Source organism: Elaeis guineensis, chromosome 1, assembly GCF_000442705.2.
Source record: "Elaeis guineensis isolate ETL-2024a chromosome 1, EG11, whole genome shotgun sequence".
In the NCBI taxonomy this organism is placed as follows: Eukaryota; Viridiplantae; Streptophyta; class Magnoliopsida; order Arecales; family Arecaceae; genus Elaeis; species Elaeis guineensis.
The window spans coordinates 112080675-112102408 of NC_025993.2; the positions used below are offsets into that span (position 1 = coordinate 112080675).

General features: G+C 40.0%; 4 protein-coding genes across 4 annotated transcripts in view; 2 read left to right on the forward strand and 2 right to left on the reverse strand.

Annotated features, from left to right (window-relative positions):
• The window catches only part of LOC105038563 (agamous-like MADS-box protein AGL11), a 104001-nt gene that overhangs the window by 39327 nt on the left and 42940 nt on the right, over positions 1-21734 (forward strand). The window lies entirely within an intron of this gene.
• On the reverse strand, positions 1638-5204 carry LOC105038564 (protein BEARSKIN2-like). The gene is made up of 3 exons (XM_010914406.2): positions 4995-5204; positions 4160-4446; positions 1638-2188 (listed from the first exon to the last, which is right to left on the reverse strand). Exons 1-3 carry the CDS (start codon positions 5155-5157, stop codon positions 1718-1720), a joined length of 921 nt encoding a protein of 306 aa, XP_010912708.2. The 5' UTR covers positions 5158-5204; the 3' UTR covers positions 1638-1717.
• Positions 14041-17854, reverse strand: LOC140858645 (chlorophyll a-b binding protein CP26, chloroplastic-like). Its single transcript, XM_073259959.1, has 6 exons — positions 17562-17854; positions 17328-17412; positions 15651-15701; positions 15218-15338; positions 14777-14911; positions 14041-14444 (listed from the first exon to the last, which is right to left on the reverse strand). The coding sequence occupies exons 1-6, from the start codon at positions 17782-17784 to the stop codon at positions 14184-14186; spliced, it is 876 nt and encodes a 291-aa protein (XP_073116060.1). The 5' UTR covers positions 17785-17854; the 3' UTR covers positions 14041-14183.
• Positions 19049-20914, forward strand: LOC140858652 (uncharacterized). The gene is made up of 2 exons (XM_073259964.1): positions 19049-19352; positions 20508-20914. Exons 1-2 carry the CDS (start codon positions 19129-19131, stop codon positions 20713-20715), a joined length of 432 nt encoding a protein of 143 aa, XP_073116065.1. The 5' UTR covers positions 19049-19128; the 3' UTR covers positions 20716-20914.

The following is a 21734-nucleotide window of genomic DNA, read 5'->3' on the forward strand; positions in this document are numbered from 1 at the left end:
ATAATCTGCCTAACATCTCTCCACATCATCCCAATGCTTTGAAGGTGCATATAAATTTGATAGAAGTATATAATTAGCACCATCATTAGGATCCAACTCTAGTAGAGATTACGTCACGACACATATTTAATGCGTCCATCTGAGCACAAGCAGATAACAAGCTCAACATGGTGACCTTGGTAGGCCTCATATTCTCTATTTGCATCATCCAAAACATCAAAACCACCGTACTAAAATCCATGAGGTACCGTGAGATCATCGTATTCCACATCACTGACTTCTTCGCCAAGCCCATCCTATCGAACAACTTACATGTCATCTCCGGCTGCCCAAAGTTAACAGTACCAATCAATCATCGCGCTCCATGAAACTACATCCTTAACTGGATTCCCGTGAAATATTCACATGCAGCAGCACAAATATCATACTACTTGCAATAGCAAGAAGCTGAGCAATTCTTTGGCATCGACTCAAATAGTCTCCGCGCATCAGCTGTGAACCCGTCGATACTCAACGCTGCAACCACTGCAACTATTGGCGATAACATCTCTTTCAGGCATTTCCACAAACAGTTGCTCTGCTTAGAAAGATTTGGGTCCAGCAATATTTAGATTTCTGGTACTAATATGGGTCACTACTTTATATTAATTTTGCTTGATTAGATATATCTGGATTTTAATTTTAGTACTTATCACATTTTAAGTTTTTCTTTTGTTTATTTTGGAGCAAAACGATGGTAGATCCATCTACTTTATTTCACTATTCTATACATGGTATGATGGTATGGTGCTCCTTGCAATACGCCAGTCTCGCTTCATCATGGCCGTCTCGATAAACAAAAGGCACTCCTTGTGAAGCAAGACTTAAGTTTGCTCCCCAACCGGAGAAAATTCAAACTCAATTTAGGTTGGATAGGATTTATGGAAATCAAAATTGTACCTTAATTAATGGTTATGTTATTGAGTCAAGTTGGATTGTAGGTGGAAAAATTTTGAATCGACTTAATCCAAACTTAGCAATTAGATGGATTTATTTTTGGACCGATACCTGATAGATTGTTCAAATCAACCACATATTTTCAGGTCTTAATAACAGCCGCATATATCGCAACAAAAATCTATGATGGCTCTTGTAAATGAAGTAGTAAATCTAATTATTATTATTTTTTTATTTATTATTATTGTATCTATCATGCTAAGTCATTAACACAAAGGATTAAATTACAATTAACCCCATATAATTTTTAGTGGCGAAAACATAATTATGTGCAAGAATAATATAAGTGTATACAATATAAATATAAAAATATCCAAAACTCCTAAAAAGATAAAAGACTTTTTATACACATATCTTTCTAAATATTATAATTTATATAAATATTTTTCTAAAATTGATATTATATAAATTGATTTAAAATTAAAATAATCGAAATATTTTTGATATATAAGCATATAAAAAAATATTTATAATGATATATATGTAAATAATAATTTTATAAAATTATGCGTGTATGTGTGTGTATATAGAAGGGTATATGTGCCAAAAAAATATTTTTAAATTTTTGGCATGATTCTCCTTGTAAATATTGGAAATAAACTGCATGCTCTCAAAATCCGATCAAAGGGATGAGTGGATGTTAAAAGTTCTCATTGTATTTAAGAATCTTGAAATACACATGGGCGCTGCCAGTCGATAAATCCAGCCCAAACCACCCATCCTACTTGCCATATCCCCACAAATCCATCTCACCACCTCGTTGGCCGGAAATCTGATTCATCTGCTGCACCGCGGCCCCTCCAGCGCTTCCGAACCTCCTATCAATGCCGTCGAGCACCGTCCAGTCGTTCAGGCTCTGCTCCCTGATCCCCTCCAGCTCGCCTTCGTAAGCCCCCTTCACCATCGCCGAGGAGTCGGCGCCGGGGAGCACGGAGAAGTCGTAGCCGGCCGTCGGCCTGTGGTTGCTTAGCAGGTCCTGCACCTGGCCATGAGAGTAGGACTGCAGGGGCAACTGAGGAGAGTAGTAGACTGGGAGTGGATGGATGTATTGAGAGCTTAGTGGCCGAGGTTGGTCATGGCTGGCCGTGGTATTCATGTGGTTGTTCTCCGAGCCTTGGCTTGGTCCGCCTTCGCTTCCAGCCTTTAAGAAATACTTCTTCTTGAACACCCGGCACACCACCCATCCACCCCCCTGTTGCAAGAGAATCACAAATATAATTAGCAACCAAGATTATCTACAGTGAATATGGTGCAGCAGCCATGGATGACTGCCATCAGAAGATGAATAACCGTCAAACAACGGGCACCCTGTATGATTCTATCAATATGTACCCTTAGATAGCATTTGATGACCCCAATAGAACCATTATGGTGATCTAAGATCATCAATGATCTGAATCTTAATCTGATCGTTAATGATCTATTTGATAAAAAATGACTAGATCCTCGTATATCTATGAATAACATATTTGGTATTATATAAAAATTTAAAATTACTGGTTATATAATATCGAAACTATTAATAATATATTTCATAAAATTATATTTATTAATCATATATAATATATTATAAATAAAATATTATTATATTTATTAATATATTAATAATTAATAGATTTTATAAAAATATATTTATTAATCCTATAAATTATTAATCCTATAAAAATATATTAATTATTATTATGAAATTAATATTTTTATTTATATTTATAATATATTATTTATTAATATGAATATTTATTTTTATTAAAAATAAGATAAATAGAAGTAATATATTAAATTTTTTTATTATAGAAATATAAAGTATAATAAGATATTTTTATTCTAATTTAAAATTATCATTGAATCACAATATGACAATAATATGATTAGTAATATATTATAATATAATATATATTATAAATATAATATATAATATCAAATATAATATAATATTATATCATATACATAATATTGATATAATATATTAATAACATATTGATATATCAAATATTTTGCTAGACAAAGGAGTATTTTTATCTTTATAGTTTAGCCTAAGATCACTGTCTGGGGGGCTGATCTTGGATTTCCGACCTCGAAGATGGAAGGTTGGGGGTAATTTGAAATCACTGCCACATAAGATCACTATGGTGCAATCAAATTTGATGATCTTATCACCTTCACTCACATCACTCTTGATTTTGAATTGATCACCCCATACCAAACACTCCCATAAACTCCTTGTTTGATAACCATTTATAGTTGCATAAGGATGGCAATGAATTGGATATTGATTAGATCGACCAATATTCATATCCAATTCGTAAATAAAAATTTTATATCCATATCGCTTCACATCTATCTCGGATAGGACTAGCAATTTTCAACATGATCGGTGGATACGGACACGACACAATACGTACTTAGATGGGTTCAGATTTGAAGTAAATGGGTTCGGGTCATAAACGGATTGATCCATTTATAATATAATAAATTCGTATCTTAAGTGGGTTGATCTATGTAACCCATTTTGATCTATTTAACTAAATGGATTAAAACATATTAACAGGTTATACGATACGTTTAAACATGTTTAACATGTTTATTTTAAGATTACTTGAGTACAAACGAGGAAAATCAAAAAATTATAACCCTAACCTAAAACAAACAATGATGGAATTCAGAACTGTGAATTAGCATCGCAAGAAACTAAATTATTTTTTTATTATTTTAATTTTTTTGATTAAATTTTTATTATTTTAATTAAATTTTATAAATAAGTCAAATAGTTAAATGGATCATTATCTGTTTGATCCATCAACATGATTATTAATCGTGTCAGACGGATTGCATCGTGTCAATCGTACATATCCGTGTCATATTTATATTCTACAGATCGATTCATTTAATTAAACAAATCGTATTCAGATGGAACTAATCTGTGTTATGCTCTCAGATCAACACGATCTGTTTATGACCTGTAAACATGAATTGCTAGCCCTAATCTCAGGTTAAATCAGAACGGATCAAATACTGGCATGACTCGTGCCAATGGATTTATTATTTGATGGCCATCCACGACCATCTATAGTTGCACCGCACTCTACGGTGCTGCACACACATCCGTGCTCCATGATTAGCATTCAATAACAATAATAAGAAGAACGAAGGAGGGGGGGCTTACGGCACCGCTGCCATCTGCGGCGTCGCCGGAGAGGTCTTCTTCGAGGCGGTACTCATGCATGATCCAGTCAGTCTTCTGGCCATGGGGGGCGCGGCCACGATAGAAGACGAGGGTCTTGCGCATGCCGATCCTGTTGTGGGTGCTCCTGATGGACTTGTCCCGGCCGGTGGCCTTCCAGAAGCCAGCGTTGGTGGCGCGGTTGGTCCTCGAGCCGGTGGGGTACTTGCGACCTTTGTGGCTGAAGAAGTACCATTCATTCTGGGCTGCGCATCCAATTCTGCATCTCTCTGAAGCAAAGAAATTAAGAGCATGCATGTCACAGATTGCGTTTGTTGAGAACAATTTTGATGATCTCTTTTAGCTAGTAACATTTAATACTCGATCAGGAGTTCTCTTATCAAATTGGACGCTTGCTATGGAAGGTGTGACACCCAGGTGCATGTCTCAAGTACATCTCTTTCAGCATGCTTCAACTTAAACATGGGAAAATCGTTTTCCTCTAAATACTTTGTGTTGACATATGTCTTTTAAATTTACAATATACAAACAAAATACCTGAAATATTTGAATCAATACATGCTTCATAGTAAAAGATATTATATGATGCAATTTAAACTATTATGTGGGGAGCAAATAGATATTCAATGGCTAAAAGTTTACATCATCTTCTCTTCCAAAGAAAACAAACTTTTACATCATTTCGCCGCTGCAGTTAACAAGCTTCAATTACCAAAAACCATTAAGTAGATGAGCTCCTATGTCATGATTCATTGATTAACTACATATAATGCTTAAATAAAGCCCACTTTATAGATAATTAGACTTCCAATATTACCTTGCAAATCCCATGGCTCTATCTTATTGAAATCAATCTCCCTAATCACCTCCAAATCGAACTTCTCAAATGAAACCTTCTTCTTTAGATAGTAGAGGAGGAGCTCCTCCTCGGTCGGGTGGAACCGGAACCCCGGTGGAACTCCGGAGTTTGATGACGCCATTTTCCGGCCAAACCCAAGAAACCTTAGAACAAAGTTTTCTTTTTTTGATGGAAATTAACCTTAGAACAGAGTTTTGGACGTGGGTGGCGCCAGTGCAGTTATACATGTCATGGATGTCAAAAAGTTGACGCCGATAGCCACGCCGCTGGGTTGGGATAGAGCTGGTATCGTAGAAGACAAGTGAATAAGACTTGGGAGAATTTAGTGTTATTCTACTAGCTGCTTTTATTCTAATCCGTTAACGATCCCGAGGAATAGAATAGTAATTCCATGATGGCATTGATTGTTCCCAACGCAAGCATAGTTTAGACTTCAGAGCTCTTATCCCTAGAGTTTAGCATTGGAAGTTAGGAACGTTGAAAAGAAGAATAAAGGGGTTACGTGATTGTCTTGGGAACTGAGAATAGTTGGACTACTAATTGTATATGAATGAAATAACGATATCCCAACCATGGCATTGGAAAAAAAGGCCATTACAAAGGAAAAAAAAAAAAAAAGCTATACACCACTTGCATGCCACGAGGTGCAAGGACATGGGGCATGATTCACTGAATGTGTATCACTTATAGGTCAGGGCAATATGCAGCGAGATTGTGAGATTGCAGACAGTGAGATTACGGTGTAAAGTACCAATTTTCTTGTCACACACGGCAGGCCAGTGGAACAAAGCTTCTTAATTTAGATTTGTTGAACCAAACCGATAGAAGGTTATGCTATCTCATAACCATCATGTATGCCGTATGTGGATTTCTCCACTTCTGGTAGTTCTCATTTTGTCCATAAATTTTATGCAAATCCATAATATGTGAACTCCTATAGCATTCCCAAAGGCATGCTCCCAAACATAGTCTCCGTCATCAAAATTTGACAAATGAAAATATAAATTCCATGATCGATCATCATCATTGTCGCTGCTATGATTAGATCCTGGATTGCTATAAATGATGATCATCATTGCCTCTACGATATATCATTACCATATCACTAAATTGTTAAAGGAGCTAATGTTATGTTGAGTTTGGACACTCACCAAATCTAAACCTGTCATGTTCAATAAACCACCCTTGAGTTTGGACTCACATGAACTCAAATATGAACCGGAATCGGACAGAATTAGTCTCATATTCTGCAGGAATGCTTCACAAGGATAGCATGTCAAGCATCAAATTTCAAATTATGTTTGCAGTAGTGCTAAATGATGTAAATACAAAAATTATAGCATGGCATATGAGACTGGAGATCCCACCATCCTTATGATTCGAGTCACTTCTTAATGTGTGTGGTTTAGATATGCTGAATATATACTGGAATCATGGTAGGTCCAGGCGCAATATGCAGCAGATTTTCAGACTTCTAATCTGTCCAATTTTTTTCCCCTTGAAGAACAACAATTATGCTGCACAAGCCAAGATATATATGAAGTGCAGACAGTGAATTGGAAGGTGATCATTGGGCCATGCATGAATCCTACAGTTTTTTGTGCATGGCAATTTGGCCTGCAACAGAAGCAGCAAAAGGTATGAGATTAGGAAACTATAATCCAACTAGAAAATGATAGTCGACCCTTGTAGGCTTATCCTGGGATACCTTGTATGATATGCAAGGACATCTAAAGAACCCCCGGCCCTTTGCAACTTTGGTGAGGCTTCATTTGATAACTATTAGCAAGTAACCACATGTGGCAAGGTTTCCCTCCAACATCACTTTAGCTTTGTCTTGAGGCCAACCAGTTTGCCTATTGATATCCTTAATTTGCAGTGTGTAGCTGTTTGGTAATTTCTGCACCACTTCCTCTCACTACAGACTACTCTTAGCTGCTATATATCACACTTAACTGGTATACAGATAGGAGTTGGGAGAACAAGGTTATCAACAATATATCTGGCTTGTATTTTATGAAAAGAATATAAATGTGGACTATTAATCTCAGCCAGCCATCTGGTTGAAGACCTTGTTGGGTGGATGTCTGGCCAGGACACCACCTCCCAAGATCCTTTCAGTACCACGCGATGCAGCAGGAAGAAAGAAGAAACAAAACAAAAGGAAAAACAATCAAAATACATGGATCAGCCACAAAAAGGCTCGCCTCCACGGGGCATGCAAACTTCACTATGAAAAGAAAATTTTACAAGAGGAGACCTCACCCTCAACCCTTGTACACCCAATTCTCTCTCACATGAAGTTTCCCTCACAAAAGCTCTCTCTCTTGGAGACCCCCTGAACCCCTGAAGAGCCTGGCGACCGCTGTCCAGGAGCCTCCTGCTCCTTCTCTCACAGCGCCTCACGCCTCTCTCTCTCTCCTCTCGGTTCGTACGGCGGCGAGAAAACCAAAACCCTCGTTCTCTGCTGTGTCTCAGGCCTTTTAAAGCCTTAAACATAGGTTAGAGGGTGATTAGGAATCCTTAATCAAGCCAAATCACGTCCCAAGCCGTCCGATCGGAATAGGGCCGTGGACCGCGAGAATCGAGTGGGAAACGTCCACGCGCCGCGCTGTGGACCACCCGGTCCACAGGCCGCGCCGTGGACCACCCGGTCCACGGTGGACCGGGGATGGGCCAGCAGGCTGCTGGGTCGCGCGTCCCGCACGGGCCTGGGCCTGGGTCGCGCGTCCCGCGCGGGCCTGGGCCTGGGACGCGCGTCCCGCGCGGGCCTGGGTCCCGCGTCCCGCCCGGGCCTGGGTCCCGCGTCCCACGCGGGCCAGCGGGCCTGGGACGCGCGTCCCGCGCGCCGCCGCCTGCGGCCGCGCCGCTGCCGCCCGCCGCCGGTCGCCGGCGGTCCTCCGCCGCCTCGGTTTTCGTGCTATCTTCGAAAGCTCGTATCTTCTCCATCCGAGCTCCGATTCAGGTGATCTTGGTCTCGTTGGACTCCGTTTTTCACCGCGAACCTCACTGTGGGCTCAATGTGAGCTGAATCTCGAGGCGTCAAATCCTAACAATCTCCACCTCGACTCGATATTCGGCCTCTTCCAAACTCCGAGAGCTTCTGGATCTCCTCGCCCCCATGCCCTGGGGCAATCGCCTGCTGATCATGGATGGGCAAACATGGGAGTCGAGCCAGGCTGCTCGATCCCATCTCCGTCGTATGCTGTGCTCCTCCTGACCTGAGACCTGCTCGGGGCATCATCCTGCGGCAATAGGAATCTTACCTTGCGACGTCGCCTCTCGTCCTCCCGAGTCTCTTGTCTCGTGCCCGATCCGCCTCCTGGAGCTCCACCTCGCTCTGGGCTCCACCTGGCTCCCGATGCTCCACCTCGCACTGGGCTCCCTGCCAGGTAATAATGTCCTCTGCTCCCCTTCTTCCCCTCCAGCACAATCCTATCGCCGCGTAGCACCCTCAGGATTCCTCCACCAGCTACCGTCCTGTAGCCTCTCGAATCCAGTCTGCTAAGTGAGATAAGATTCTGCCTGAAATCGGGTATGTATCGGACCTCCCCCAATCTCCTCACTGCACCGTCATGTGTCCTCCAGCTGACCGTCCCAATGCCTCTGATCGCACAGCTCGATCCATTCGGCAGATATACAGTGCTCTCACTGTTCTCCAGGGAGTCAAACTGCTCCTCTCTGCAACACACATGATAGGGGCATGCAGAATCTAATATCCACTGCTGGGAAGAAGTAGATACCTCGTCAGATATCTCCAGGACATCTCCATCTGAATCGCTGCCGGCCGTCGCTACAGCAGCCACCGTCCGATTTTTCAGTTGAGGGCAATCTCTGGCTAGATGCCCCAACTCCTCACACCGGTAACACCTGGTTTTGCTCAAGTCCCTCCTGGACTTAGACCGCCCTCGATGCGATCTCCTATCGCTCCGTCTACCGCCTCCTGCTCCTCCAGAAGTCATCAAAGCTGAGCTATCGCCACCTGAGCTCGAAGCTGGGTTCTCCCTCCTGAGAACCTCGTTCTGGAGTATCGCTGCGGTGACCTCGTCCATCTTGATAGTGCTCTTCCCCACTAGAAGAGCAGTCACCAAGGACTCGTACGAAGGGGGAAGCGACGCCAGCAAAACCAGCGCCCTGATCTTCTCCTCAACGTTCTCGCCAACGCTGAGAAGGTCGGTGAGGATCTTCTGGAAGTGGCTCAAATGCTCCTGCACGCTCTGTCCCTCAGTCATCCGCAGTTGGTAAAACTGCCTCCAGAGGAAAAGTGTGTTGGTGAGAGACTTCGCCATGTACAACTCTTCGAGCTTCGACCACAGCACCGTCGGGGAAGTCTCGCTCAGCACATGGATCACCACCTCATCCGCCAGGTACATGCGGATGGTACTCACCGCCTGCATCTGTAGCCGTTTCCAATCCCGCACCTCCATGGTGGTCGGTTTCTCATCGTACAAGAGAGCTTCGATCAACCCCTGTTGGATGAGCACGTCCTTCACCCTTGCCTGCCACAAGGAGAAATTGCTCTTACCATCAAACTTGTTGATCTCCATCCTGATTGTTCCTGTTTTCTCCATCTTCAGTCTTGCTCACCACCACTGCAATCTGCGTCCTTGTACCGCCTTGCTCTGATACCACTTGTTGGGTGGATGTCTGGCCAGGACACCACCTCCCAAGATCCTTTCAGTACCACGCGATGCAGCAGGAAGAAAGAAGAAACAAAACAAAAGGAAAAACAATCAAAATACATGGATCAGCCACAAAAAGGCTCGCCTCCACGGGGCATGCAAACTTCACTATGAAAAGAAAATTTTACAAGAGGAGACCTCACCCTCAACCCTTGTACACCCAATTCTCTCTCACATGAAGTTTCCCTCACAAAAGCTCTCTCTCTCTTGGAGACCCCCTGAACCCCTGAAGAGCCTGGCGACCGCTGTCCAGGAGCCTCCTGCTCCTTCTCTCACAGCGCCTCACGCCTCTCTCTCTCTCCTCTCGGTTCGTACGGCGGCGAGAAAACCAAAACCCTCGTTCTCTGCTGTGTCTCAGGCCTTTTAAAGCCTTAAACATAGGTTAGAGGGTGATTAGGAATCCTTAATCAAGCCAAATCACGTCCCAAGCCGTCCGATCAACACCGGGAGCTCTCTGGACCCTTAGATCGCGCTCCGGTCCACGGAATAGGGCCGTGGACCGCGAGAATCGAGTGGGAAACGTCCACGCGGTCCACAGGCCGCGCCGTGGACCATCCGGTCCACGGTGGACCGGGGATGGGCCAGCAGGCTGCTGGGTCGCGCGTCCCGCACGGGCCTGGGCCTGGGTCGCGCGTCCCGCGCGGGCCTGGGCCTGGGACGCGCGTCCCGCGCGGGCCTGGGTCCCGCGTCCCGCCCGGGCCTGGGTCCCGCGTCCCACGCGGGCCAGCGGGCCTGGGACGCGCGTCCCGCGCGCCGCCGCCTGCGGCCGCGCCGCTGCCGCCCGCCGCCGGTCGCCGGCGGTCCTCCGCCGCCTCGGTTTTCGTGCTATCTTCGAAAGCTCGTATCTTCTCCATCCGAGCTCCGATTCAGGTGATCTTGGTCTCGTTGGACTCCGTTTTTCACCGCGAACCTCACTGTGGGCTCAATGTGAGCTGAATCTCGAGGCGTCAAATCCTAACATGGTTGAAGACGTCCAATTATTAGAATAACAAAGAAATTCGCCTAAGAATAATTAGTGCTATCCTAATGAAAGATGGGGAAGAAGCTCTTATCATATGGTATGGATCTTGTCTTCTTTGAATTAGAGCCCATCTTCTTATAAATATTGGATGGAGTTTCAGTCTTTTAGATTAGAGTGGAAATTGTTCGAGACGAAGCTGCCATACCTTGGGGTAGAGCATGTGCAGTGGACTTCTGGGAAATTAATGGAGCACGTACAGCCTGCTTGATTGGGATGCACTCTTCCATCCATTCCATGACGTCCATTTTTCATTAAGCTAGCGTGTGCATGCTCGCGCATGTGTGATTATATATTGGTTATGATTCGGGGGTCGATGCAGATCGATGAAAGGTCGAGCGAAAACCATGTGGACCAAATGATTGGAGCTCTTTTCTCGAATAATACAAAAAAAAATTTTTTTTACCAAAATATATTCAAACCAAACTTATTTACCAAAATGATGTAAGAGGGAAAAACGCCATTTTGAATGGCGTTTTTCCCCCTGCCACGTCACTCCCCATTTCCACGATGGCATCGTCCCAAAAAAAAAAAAAAAAAAAAAAAAAAGAAAGAAACGCCATTTGGAATGGCGCTTTTAAAAACGCCATTCCAAATGGCGCTTTTAAAAACGCCATTTTGAATGGCGTTTTTAAAAACGCCATTCAAAATGGCGTTTTTCAATTTTTCCACCCAAAAATAAAGGAAAAAATCGTGGAAAAATGAAAAATTTTGTTTTTTAAAATTTGAAATTAGTAAATAAATTAAAAATTTTAATTTTGATTGAATTTTAAAATATAAAGATTTGAATTTGTAATTCATTAAAAAAATTAATTTAGATTTTTTATTTCAAATTTTTTTTAAAAGATGTCCAAAAAAATCTTAAGAAATTAAAAAAAATTTATCATAGAAAATAAAAAAAGAGAAAAAAATATGAAAAAAATAAAAATTTGAAATTAAATTGAAAAACATCATTCGAAATACTTGTCTTCAAAATTTTTAAGAAAATTAAAAATTATAAAATTTTTAAAAAATAAAAAAAAAGAATTATAATGTAAAAATAAAAAATTATCTTTTATTTACTTTTTTTATGATATATTTTTTAATTTAATTTGTAATTTTTATAATTTAAAAATATAATATTAGTTTTCTTTCATTTTTACGATATATTATGTATTCTTTTCCTTTACTTAAATTTGTAAAGGAAGAAGGAGAAGATCGAGAAGGGAGAAGGAGAAGGGAGAAGGAGGGGAAAAAGGGGTTTGGGGAGGGGAGAGAATGGCGTTTTCTCTTTTTTTTTATTTTTTATTTTTTTTAATATCTTTATTTATCTATTTGTAATTTTTTAATAAATAAATTTAATTAAATAATAAAAATAATAATTTAAATGATATTTTCTAATTTAAATTAAATTAAAATTTAGAAAAAAGAAAAAGAATTAATTTAGACATGTCTCTTTTTTTATTTTCTATGATAATTTTTTTTTAATTTCTTAAGATTCTTTTGGACATCTTTTAAAAAAAATTTGAAATAAAAAATCTAAATTAATTTTTTTAATGAATTACAAATTCAAATCTTTATATTTTAAAATTCAATCAAAATTAAAATTTTTAATTTATTTACTAATTTCAAATTTTAAAAAACAAAATTTTCTATTTTCCCACGATTTTTTCCTTTATTTTTGGATGGGAAAATTGAAAAACGCCATTTGGAATGGCGTTTTTAAAAGCGCCATTCCAAATGGCGTTTCTTTCTTTTTTTTTTTTTTTTTTTTTGGGACGATGCCACCGTGGAAATGGGGAGTGACGTGGCAGGGGGAAAAACGCCATTCAAAATGGCGTTTTTCCCTCTTACATCATTTTGGTAAATAAGTTTGGTTTGAATATATTTTGGTAAAAAAAATTTTTTTTTGTATTATTCGAGAAAAGAGCTCAAATGATTGGGTGTGGAAATTTATATTTACAGCAACGAATCAGTGATTCTTAGGTGATTCTCACAGTCACCAGAGTCACTTCATGCAGCTTCATGGGGTTATTTCTGACATTCTAAGGCCACTGAGCTGGAGTTCTTAGTTCCAATAAATGTGAATGCTTCAGGGATTAGATTGGTGGGGATTTGGAATTGACACCTCACCAACTCCTAAATTGTTTTATCTTCAAGTAGCTGATATTAGTCTCTGTTCCTTCCCCAGAATTTGATTTCTTTTTGGGGTTTGGCCCTTTCTTCTACTTTAGTAAACAAGAGACATGCGAGAATAGGCAGGATGGGGATTTGATAGCCATCTCACTTTCCAATTCCTGTCAAGCATAATGGTATGCTCATTGTTATTAGATAGTGGCATGCTTGCCATTGTTCTCAAGGAACAAAAAAAATATATCGAAATATGTGCCATGTAACATGGAGCTTAGCACAAATTTTATGTCACCAGGTTACCACTTGATAACTTGCTGAATAACAACGTTGAGCACCGAGGGTGGAAAGTGATCATACATTGTCATCATTTTCTTAATTTGCAAGTTTCTCTTAGCCTGGCCTTTGCTGAGAAAGAATGAGAGGACTATATAATATCTTTTGGGAAGTCAATCATGGCAAGGTCAAGGGAAAAATAATATTATAGTGCTTCACCATGCTAAACCAACCACAATCCCCTCCTTAAAAAAGGATTGTAGTGCATTATAATTCTTGTCCATCTTTCTTCTTTGCAGACCATTGTAACTAAATACACATGATATGTATGAACACTTGAATTTAATTTATATAGGTCATCTTTCTGTTTATGAAATTTCTTGCTGCTACATCCAGGAAATTAGTAGTCCATTGTTTGAGGGGCCACTGGCTTGGCAGATTTCTTTAGAGGGAGTAGGAGGAGAGGATAATTCTTTTGGTGATATATTTTTTAGAGTGTGTACTTCATCTCTATGCTTGTTTCAATCCATTTGCAATGTTTTTCATAGGTAAACAACAGAAACTAGTATATTTGCACTTCTCCAAGCACTTGTTTGACACAAAATGGGCACACTGGGGCATCTAATTGCCCTATACATGAGGTATCTCCAATGTAGGTGAGAGTTGCTAAGCAGAGAAAAGTAAAGTGAAAGAAATTAGCTAGGGCTGTTCCTCTCCCAATTCCGACTTTCTCGAAGCACATGAATTCATCTAAAAGTGTGATTTCTATTTCTCAAAAATTTAACTTATGAGGTGTATGGATTCCAACAGCTTTCAAATTAATGGACTGGCCATACTGGCCACAGTTTTGAAGGTAATCTACCTGATTATTTTAGAAAGAACAGTCACAAAATCAATCACATCTCCTCCAAGAGCTTGGTCAGTCAGAATGAGATATCAATCTCAATTGCTTGCAAAAGTCTCAGAAAAAGACAAGCATAGTACACCGACATTTTACAGAGCCCTGAATGATCTCATAAACTTAGCATGGAATTCGAAAGTGGCAAGGATGCAACGAAAAACTTAGAGGGTTGGAGCTCTTTCAGCTGACCCTGCGATCACAGTAAGCAAATTGTTTCCAAATGGATCACTCAAGTGTTTGGCGAGATTCTCCACAGGGCCTTCACCAGTCACATAGGCCTGGAGGAAGAAACCAAGCATTGCGAACATGGCCAGCCGCCCGTTCTTGATCTCCTTCACTTTAAGCAATGCTGCTTGGTCAGGATCATTAGCTAACCCCAAAGGATCAAATGGACCTCCTGGATGGAGCTTGTCTTCCAAATTCTACAGAACAACCCAAAAAAAAAAATGATTGGTTTGGTCTCCTTGAAGTATTCTGATAACTAACAAAACAAATTTAGAGGTCCCAAATCATTGTTAGTGTCATTACATGGTCTTACTAATGTTACTACCAGTGGACACAGCAGCTAGAAGAGGAGCCTCATGGTAAAGAGTGCTTACTCTGCTATTAGATGTGGTGGTGCTTGTGTTAATAGCTATAATGTGATACATGTGTTGGTAACTTACTACATGTAAGCAAAGCTAGCAATTGCCGTAAAATATTTGGTCAGAGAGTAATAAAAAAAAAATTCACGAAAGGATAAAATTTCTCTTACCAGTCCATTGATGATTCGGTAATATTCAGCACCACCAACAAGGACAATCTCAGCAATGACAGCAACAACAAGATTGATTGGAATGTTCTTTCCAAAGTAATTTAATGTGTTTCCATCTAGGAGAAGAGCACCAGTCTGCAGACCAGTGAACACCAACCCAATTTACTCAAAAGATACAAATATTAGCTGGACAATGATGACCATACAAATATATGACTTAAGCAAGTGAATCATGTCAAAGAATCAAAAAAAAAAAAAAAGAGGTTCAGATGTGCACTATAAACGAACTTGCAGCTCTCTGTTCATAAAGATTGAGGGAATGTTAACCATATTATGTATTTTCCAAAACCAAAGATAGAGGAATCTAGTATCTCAAAGAAAAAAGAGTAATCTCTCGATACAAATTCGGATTGCTTGAAATCAATATGATAGCTTGTGTACCTTGAACCAAACAGCCTCAGGGCCACAATTAGCACCAAATTTGTTGAAAGCCTCAGGGATAATGAAGCCTGCAGCACCGAGCATGGCCCACCTCGCATGAATAAGCTCATAAGCTTGGTATCTGCAAATTAGTATGAAGTTTTAAGTGTACAAGCAGAAAGATGGTGTATGACCAAGTTTAGGCACTCCACTTGAGTCTTGCAAAGGCTAGCCCTAATCAAAGGAAAGCCAAATTGCCCAAATGCTACAAGATAAAACCAAAATGCCTAGATGCCTCAAGAAAGTTGGAGAATTTTGCTATTTCTCTACTAAATGAGTTGTTGAAAGAAAAAAAGCTAAATTGTGGGGATGTCAGAAGGAAGGAAATGCCTACATACTGTCTCTGTGAAAAAAATTACTGGAAAATAGATAATTTGCAAGATAGTTCACCTACTTGCTGAAATTTTCTGGTTTCTTGCTGAGCCCAAAAGGATCGTAGCCATAACTGCAAGGATAAAATGGCACAAAATCCGTTACCATGTGATTTATAGTTTCCACATGAAAAGATTCAGTGAATAGTTTTTAGCACTAAACTTCATGACTCTTCAAATAATGAGGCAGAACATCCCAGGTTCTCTAACATATATTTTATATAGTATATGTTAACAGCCCTTCACTTTGATACTTGAAAACATTACTCAATTCTAACAAAGGCACATGTGAAGTATTGCTTTGACTATCTTGATTTCTGAAATTATATAACCTTCAAACAAAAATCAAAAAAAAAAAAAAACAAAAAACTGAAAGTATATAAATCCTACATTCAACTATTTTCCTCAAAGGGTTTAGTAACTCAACTAATTTAGAGCACTAAAATGTACAAAAGCAATGATCCTACACTTTGCAACGGGATGTGGATCAGGTGTGGATATGGGGAAGTAGGTTTTTTAAAAGATTTTAATAAGAAAATACCTACGAAGCAGGTGAACCAAGGAGTTTTCTAAGGAGATTTGGAAGCAGATGTGCCACCTTAAACAGAAATTTTCTGCTACTAAAATCATGTATATTCTTATGGCACATAGAAAACAAAAGCTTTCCATATTTCCGAAAGAATTCGTATATAGAACTTTTCTGTCAATAAGCTCTGGTTATATACAGAACATCATGACAAAAACAACTACAAGTAACCTTTTTTTTGGCAAGACATCAACAATTGTTAGATATATGAGAGAATTTATGACATCTCACTTTATTCATTCAACTAGAAAGCATTTCTTCTTCTTCTTCTTCTTTCTTGTAGATCAGGTGAAAGTCATTATAAGATTTGTTGTTTTGGTTTCAAGTTTTAGAAGTATTTTGTTATTGGAAGAGAATAATCTATAGCTTGATAAACATCTAAGCAGAAATAGTAATCTCCATCTTCCACTGGTTCTAGCATTGTTTGCTAGAGACTGATCATCATTTTGTTTTTCACTTATATTTCTTCATCCAAAGCGCAATTTCACCTTATCAATATTAGATTATTCATGACTTGAGAAAATCAAATTTCTTGTATGCAGTGTACATTTAAAAAGCATCACATTCTAAACACGTAGCATATTAGGTGCATTGACCTTGCCTTTTCTTGCTTCTTTCCTTTATTTTTATTTTTTTATTTTTTTTCCCTGTTTGAGAGCGCTGATGTCAAATAGTTACGATTGTAAATCCACCAAATGGAGATGAAATATCTAGCAGACCCCCATCTGTCCATTAATAGCAGGTACAAAAAATACCTTGACCATTATAGCATTAGGATCCTAATCTATAGTTTCAGCCATATTACACTGATATCCTTGCAATAGTTTTAAGTTTTTTTTTTGTTAGATAGATAGATAGAGGGAGAGAGAAAGAGGAACTTAAAACTGTTTACAAATAAACATTGACAAATAGTAACAGATGCAAGTCAGGTATGGAAATCAAATGTCTGTAACAGAGCAAACTTCCAATCTATAACAGGAATCTTTACATCATTGATAAGGCTCCAATAATGTTCAATTCATTGAGAAACCAAAAGATTCTTAATCGAAATGTGATGAATTAAGTTGTGAGCCAAAACTTAGGCAATCAAAGTAGTGGTTTGACCATGACTTACTCTCCGGGTACTTCTCCAGTGAGGTACTCTGGAACATCTGAGCGGTCCAACAAGCCTTCCGGCAAGAAAATTCTTCTGTCAGGACCTGCCACCCATTACGGCATGCACCATACCAAGTCACTAATTCAATGTTTCAAAGTATAATTTCACCAAACAGCTAAAGAAGATTATGATTTCAAACAAAAACTGGACTTAGAACCAATCATAAGAGAAGGAAAGTTGAGAGTCACTCACCATACCACTTGGCAAGCTCCTCGTTGGCCGGAGAGACAGCGGCAGGCTTTGTCTTCGGAGGAGCAGCAGCCTTCTTGTTGGAGAAGAGCGAAACAATCTTAGAAGACCCAGCGCTCGATGGCACCGGGGCCGTGCGAGCAGCGGCCTTTGAGTTCAGTGGTGTACCAAGCATCTCGGACACTCCAAAGGAGGCCGGAGCGGTGGCTGCTGCAATGGATGCCATGGTCTCTTTGCTGCAGAATTCCGGCCGCAAGGAGACGGTGGACTAATGGCCGTCGAGGAGGATGCAGTGTGTGGCGGAAAGGAGAGGGCGGCGAGAGAGACTTAAATGGTTGGAATGGTGGATGTGGTGGGGCCACTCGGGAGTTAGATTCCAAGGCTATGATTGGTCGGGATTTCAGCTGCGTAATCTATTGTGAGGGTTTGGTTGGGTTCGTCGTGATGACGTGGCAGATGATGGGCTGACATGGAAAAATGTTGGCCACAACGTACTCCTTCGGTTTGGGTAGAGTGAAAGGTGACAGGCGAAACCGCATGGCCGCATGCCAGGAAGCTAGACATTTTTCCAGGCCAGAGACCGCCTGAAAGCTTAACCAATTGCCACAATGTTGTTCTCACCCAAAAAAAAAAAAAAGCCAAAATGTTGTCCGGTTTATCGAAGTAACGCCTACTACTTCACCCCCATATAGTTGGAAAAAAAATGTCCCCGTTAATCTTTTTAAGTCACAAACTGGCACGAAATGGGGTTGTGTCTTTTGTGCCAAAGAATGATTAACCTTCCTCTGCACAAAAAGTACCGTTAGATCATCAGCTGACTGCTTTCAGAAATGTGTCAACAGATGAATGATAAATGCACCCAACAATGATTTCATACGAAAGAACGTTAATCATTCTTTTGTACAAAAGATGCAACCCAAGTCCCAAACTACATGGATTCCCTGTCGTTGGTATTTATTATATAGATATTTTATCATTGACATCTTCATTTAGACTGTTCTCGAAGTGCTCAGTTTATCCTCTTTTATGCAAATCCACCGTTGAACCGTGCAATAGCTACTTCGAGATCCATGCAGATGGAGGGATGAAGGAGTTCGGACTGCTAGACATTTGCATGAGGCACCATCCAATGGTTGACATCGTCAAAGGAGATCAATCCAACGTTCTTGGAATATTATCAAAGCATTGAATAGCTAATGTCCTGTGTTCCGATTGTCATATTAAATCTCCATGTAATTGCCTCTTCAGCAAAACTTTTTTTTTTTTTTTTTGTTGTTGTTGTTGGAACATCAGAAATATAATTTGATGAACAAAATCTAAATTTTTCATGAAAATATTTTCTTTTTAAGCTTCGCGGCTAGTTTTCTCAAAGCTGTGGGTCAGATATTGGATCGACATGATACAGATATTTCACTTAGGATAAGATATAAATGGTCCAGAAATAGAGACGAGTAAATATGAACAAAACTGGAGCAAGCTCAATTGTATTAAAGAAAGAAAGACATAAAGGAGGAGAGATTTTGTTCCACCCTCCTGGAAAGTTCCCACCGAAGTGCCGACGGCGAGCACTATGATAACCAATCGGACTCCGAATTCTTGCTCACTTCTCTTCGGAGCCTCCTTCCCTTCTTCTTCTCCTTCTTCCCTTCAAATCCCAGCGCGAGCACACAAGAGGAGGTCATCGGTTTTAAGGATCAGGGCCGAGACGATGGAGACGGAGAAGCTGGGGATCAAGGTCGAGAGGAATCCTCCCGAGTCCAAGCTCGCCGAGCTCGGCGTCCGCCGATGGCCCAAGTAATCATTAAAAAAAAAAAAAAAACCCTTCTTTTCCTCTCTCTCTCTCTCTCTCTCTCTCATTCCTGGGGGTATTTTTTTTTACCGTTCATTTTTAGTGTTCATTATTGTGAAAATTTTATTAGGGGCACTTTTAAGTTTGAAAAATGGAAAAAAAAAAAAAAAAAATTTCCACACCAAATGATCAATCAAAGTAAAGCCCATCTATCTCTACTTTCAATTTCTAAGCCCTCTTTGACACCTCCGTGGATTGATAGGTTTTTGGTAGCCTCACCTTAATAGAAAACATACCAAACAATAGAGCAGGATTTGCCGTCTCAGTATAGGATCCTATACAAATAAAATTCTATTATAGTATCGATACATGATTCGATATAATAGTGTAGAATTGATATAGAATATTATGTGTATACCGATATGGTATACCAATATTGTATGATATGATTCATACATAATGGTACAGGATGGTACAACAAATCTAGCGACACGGTGCAAATAATGTGACACAAACATGTTTTATTTTGGGCACACATATATAAAGCATCTTTAGGTATGTATTGAGCCTACATTTCATCTTGGATTGAGTGTATAAATCAAGCATATCTTTGGATTCTAGGTCTGTATAAATTCACCTTGGATCGAATCTACAAACCAAGCATAGCTTTGCATGCCCTGTAGGCTGGGGACACAGGTTGAAAACCTTGCTCCACCTTTAATAACATATATGATATATGTCATGTAGGAATAAAGCCTTACATCGGTGCATTGTAGGATTGGTTGTTGGCCCTTCTGCTCTCTAATCTGGCAGAGAAGGGGTCATTTATCACCTCCATGTGTATGTATGTTGGCCGATGCATGGATACTTAGGATAAAAATTTGCATATGTATGTATATATAGTAGTAGATGTAGGATTTCATTAAAAAAATTCATCGAAAGATGTTATCTGGATTTCTTAACTCTATATAAATATTCAAGATCTACTCGATGTGGGATCCGGCCCTCATGCATATTTATGCTAAAATGTATGCAGTAAATTGTCCAATATGTGCTTGATTAGAAAGATGAGGTTGCTTGATACCTGCCTACATGTCTTTATGATGCCATATGACTGATAGCTTGCCTATGTTACATTTTTGCGTGCTTTATGAATGTAGGTGGGGATGTGATCCTAGTAAATTCCCATGGACATACACTTCAAAGGAGACGTGCTATCTACTGGAAGGAAAGGTGAGAGTATACCCTGATGGGCATGGTGATGAGTTCGTGGAGATTGGGGCGGGCGATCTGGTGGAGTTTCCCAAAGGCATGAAGTGTACCTGGGATGTCTCGGTGGCTGTGGATAAGCACTACAATTTTGAATAAAAAACTTGGAATGATAAGCTAGCAGCCTTTTTTGTGGACCCAGATTGATCTGTATATAAACTGGGATGGGTATCTCAATGTTTTTGAGATGCGTATGGTTTGCAGACCCTGTTAACTGATATAATTAATAGTGAACATGTATGTATATATATACATATACCAGTGCAGTGATGGTGTTAAAGAGACTAGTTCTCTGTCATGAGGTTGTTCACCTTATCCTTTGTTCTGCTGCTGTCAGCTGTACGTGCCAGTGACTTTATTCTGATGGCGGTATGAGGCAGGATGATTGTTCATTTTGCAGCCATGGCCATTATTGAATTATGAATAGGCTTTCACAGGACAAATGCATTCATTAGCTTGCTGCCCTGGCATACATGCTTGGTACCTGGCCTAGGTTCAGATACTTCAATTGCAGTTTATCCAGCTAAATGTGGATGGAAGCTAGAATCTTGGGTAAACAAGCTTGGAGAGAGAAATGTATGTGGCTTTCCCATTATTTTAATACCATGAAAGACAATTCAACGCAAGTCTTAATTTCATTGCATTCACATCCTTGCTGGAACTGCTTCGGGGTGTTCCTTCTGATCGTGACATTTTGAAACTCATTGCACATCTTGTGCCACAAAATTTGCGAAATGTCATTGCTTGTGAAAGCGGAATGGAATATCACCACTTCTAACCTCTCAGCCAAAAGAAAAAAGTTTTTAATTACAGATTTCTTTAATGTATGCAAACACACGACTGCAATCCTGGTTTCATTGATGGGCAAACACACGACTGCAATCCTGGTTTCATTGATGGGCAAATCACAAATGAATTATAACAGAAATATCTCACATCCATGTCCACAGAGAACTAGAAAACCAGAGTTATCGTATGCCAAAAATCAAAAGACACCTGGTTACTGAAAAAATTTGAGGATAACATGCTCCTCTATGACGCCAGATCACAGAATGAAACATTTCCAAGAACCAGATCACATAACTAACTTCACCTACATTGTCTTATGATCTCTAGTT

Coding starts and splice junctions, on each gene's coding strand:
- LOC140858645 (XM_073259959.1), bottom strand. CDS start 17,784: ATGGCATCCATTGCAGCAGCCACCGCTCCGGCCTCCTTTGGAGTGTCC. Junction 15,339..15,650: donor AAACCAGAAAATTTCAGCAA/GTAGGTGAACTA, acceptor ACTAATTTGCAG/ATACCAAGCTTATGAGCTTA. Junction 14,912..15,217: donor CTGAGGCTGTTTGGTTCAAG/GTACACAAGCTA, acceptor ACTGGTCTGCAG/ACTGGTGCTCTTCTCCTAGA.
- LOC105038564 (XM_010914406.2), bottom strand. CDS start 5,157: ATGGCGTCATCAAACTCCGGAGTTCCACCGGGGTTCCGGTTCCACCCG. Junction 4,447..4,994: donor AGAGCCATGGGATTTGCAAG/GTAATATTGGAA, acceptor TCTTTGCTTCAG/AGAGATGCAGAATTGGATGC. Junction 2,189..4,159: donor CCGCAGATGGCAGCGGTGCC/GTAAGCCCCCCC, acceptor CTCTTGCAACAG/GGGGGTGGATGGGTGGTGTG.
- LOC140858652 (XM_073259964.1), top strand. CDS start 19,129: ATGATAACCAATCGGACTCCGAATTCTTGCTCACTTCTCTTCGGAGCC. Junction 19,353..20,507: donor GGCGTCCGCCGATGGCCCAA/GTAATCATTAAA, acceptor TTATGAATGTAG/GTGGGGATGTGATCCTAGTA.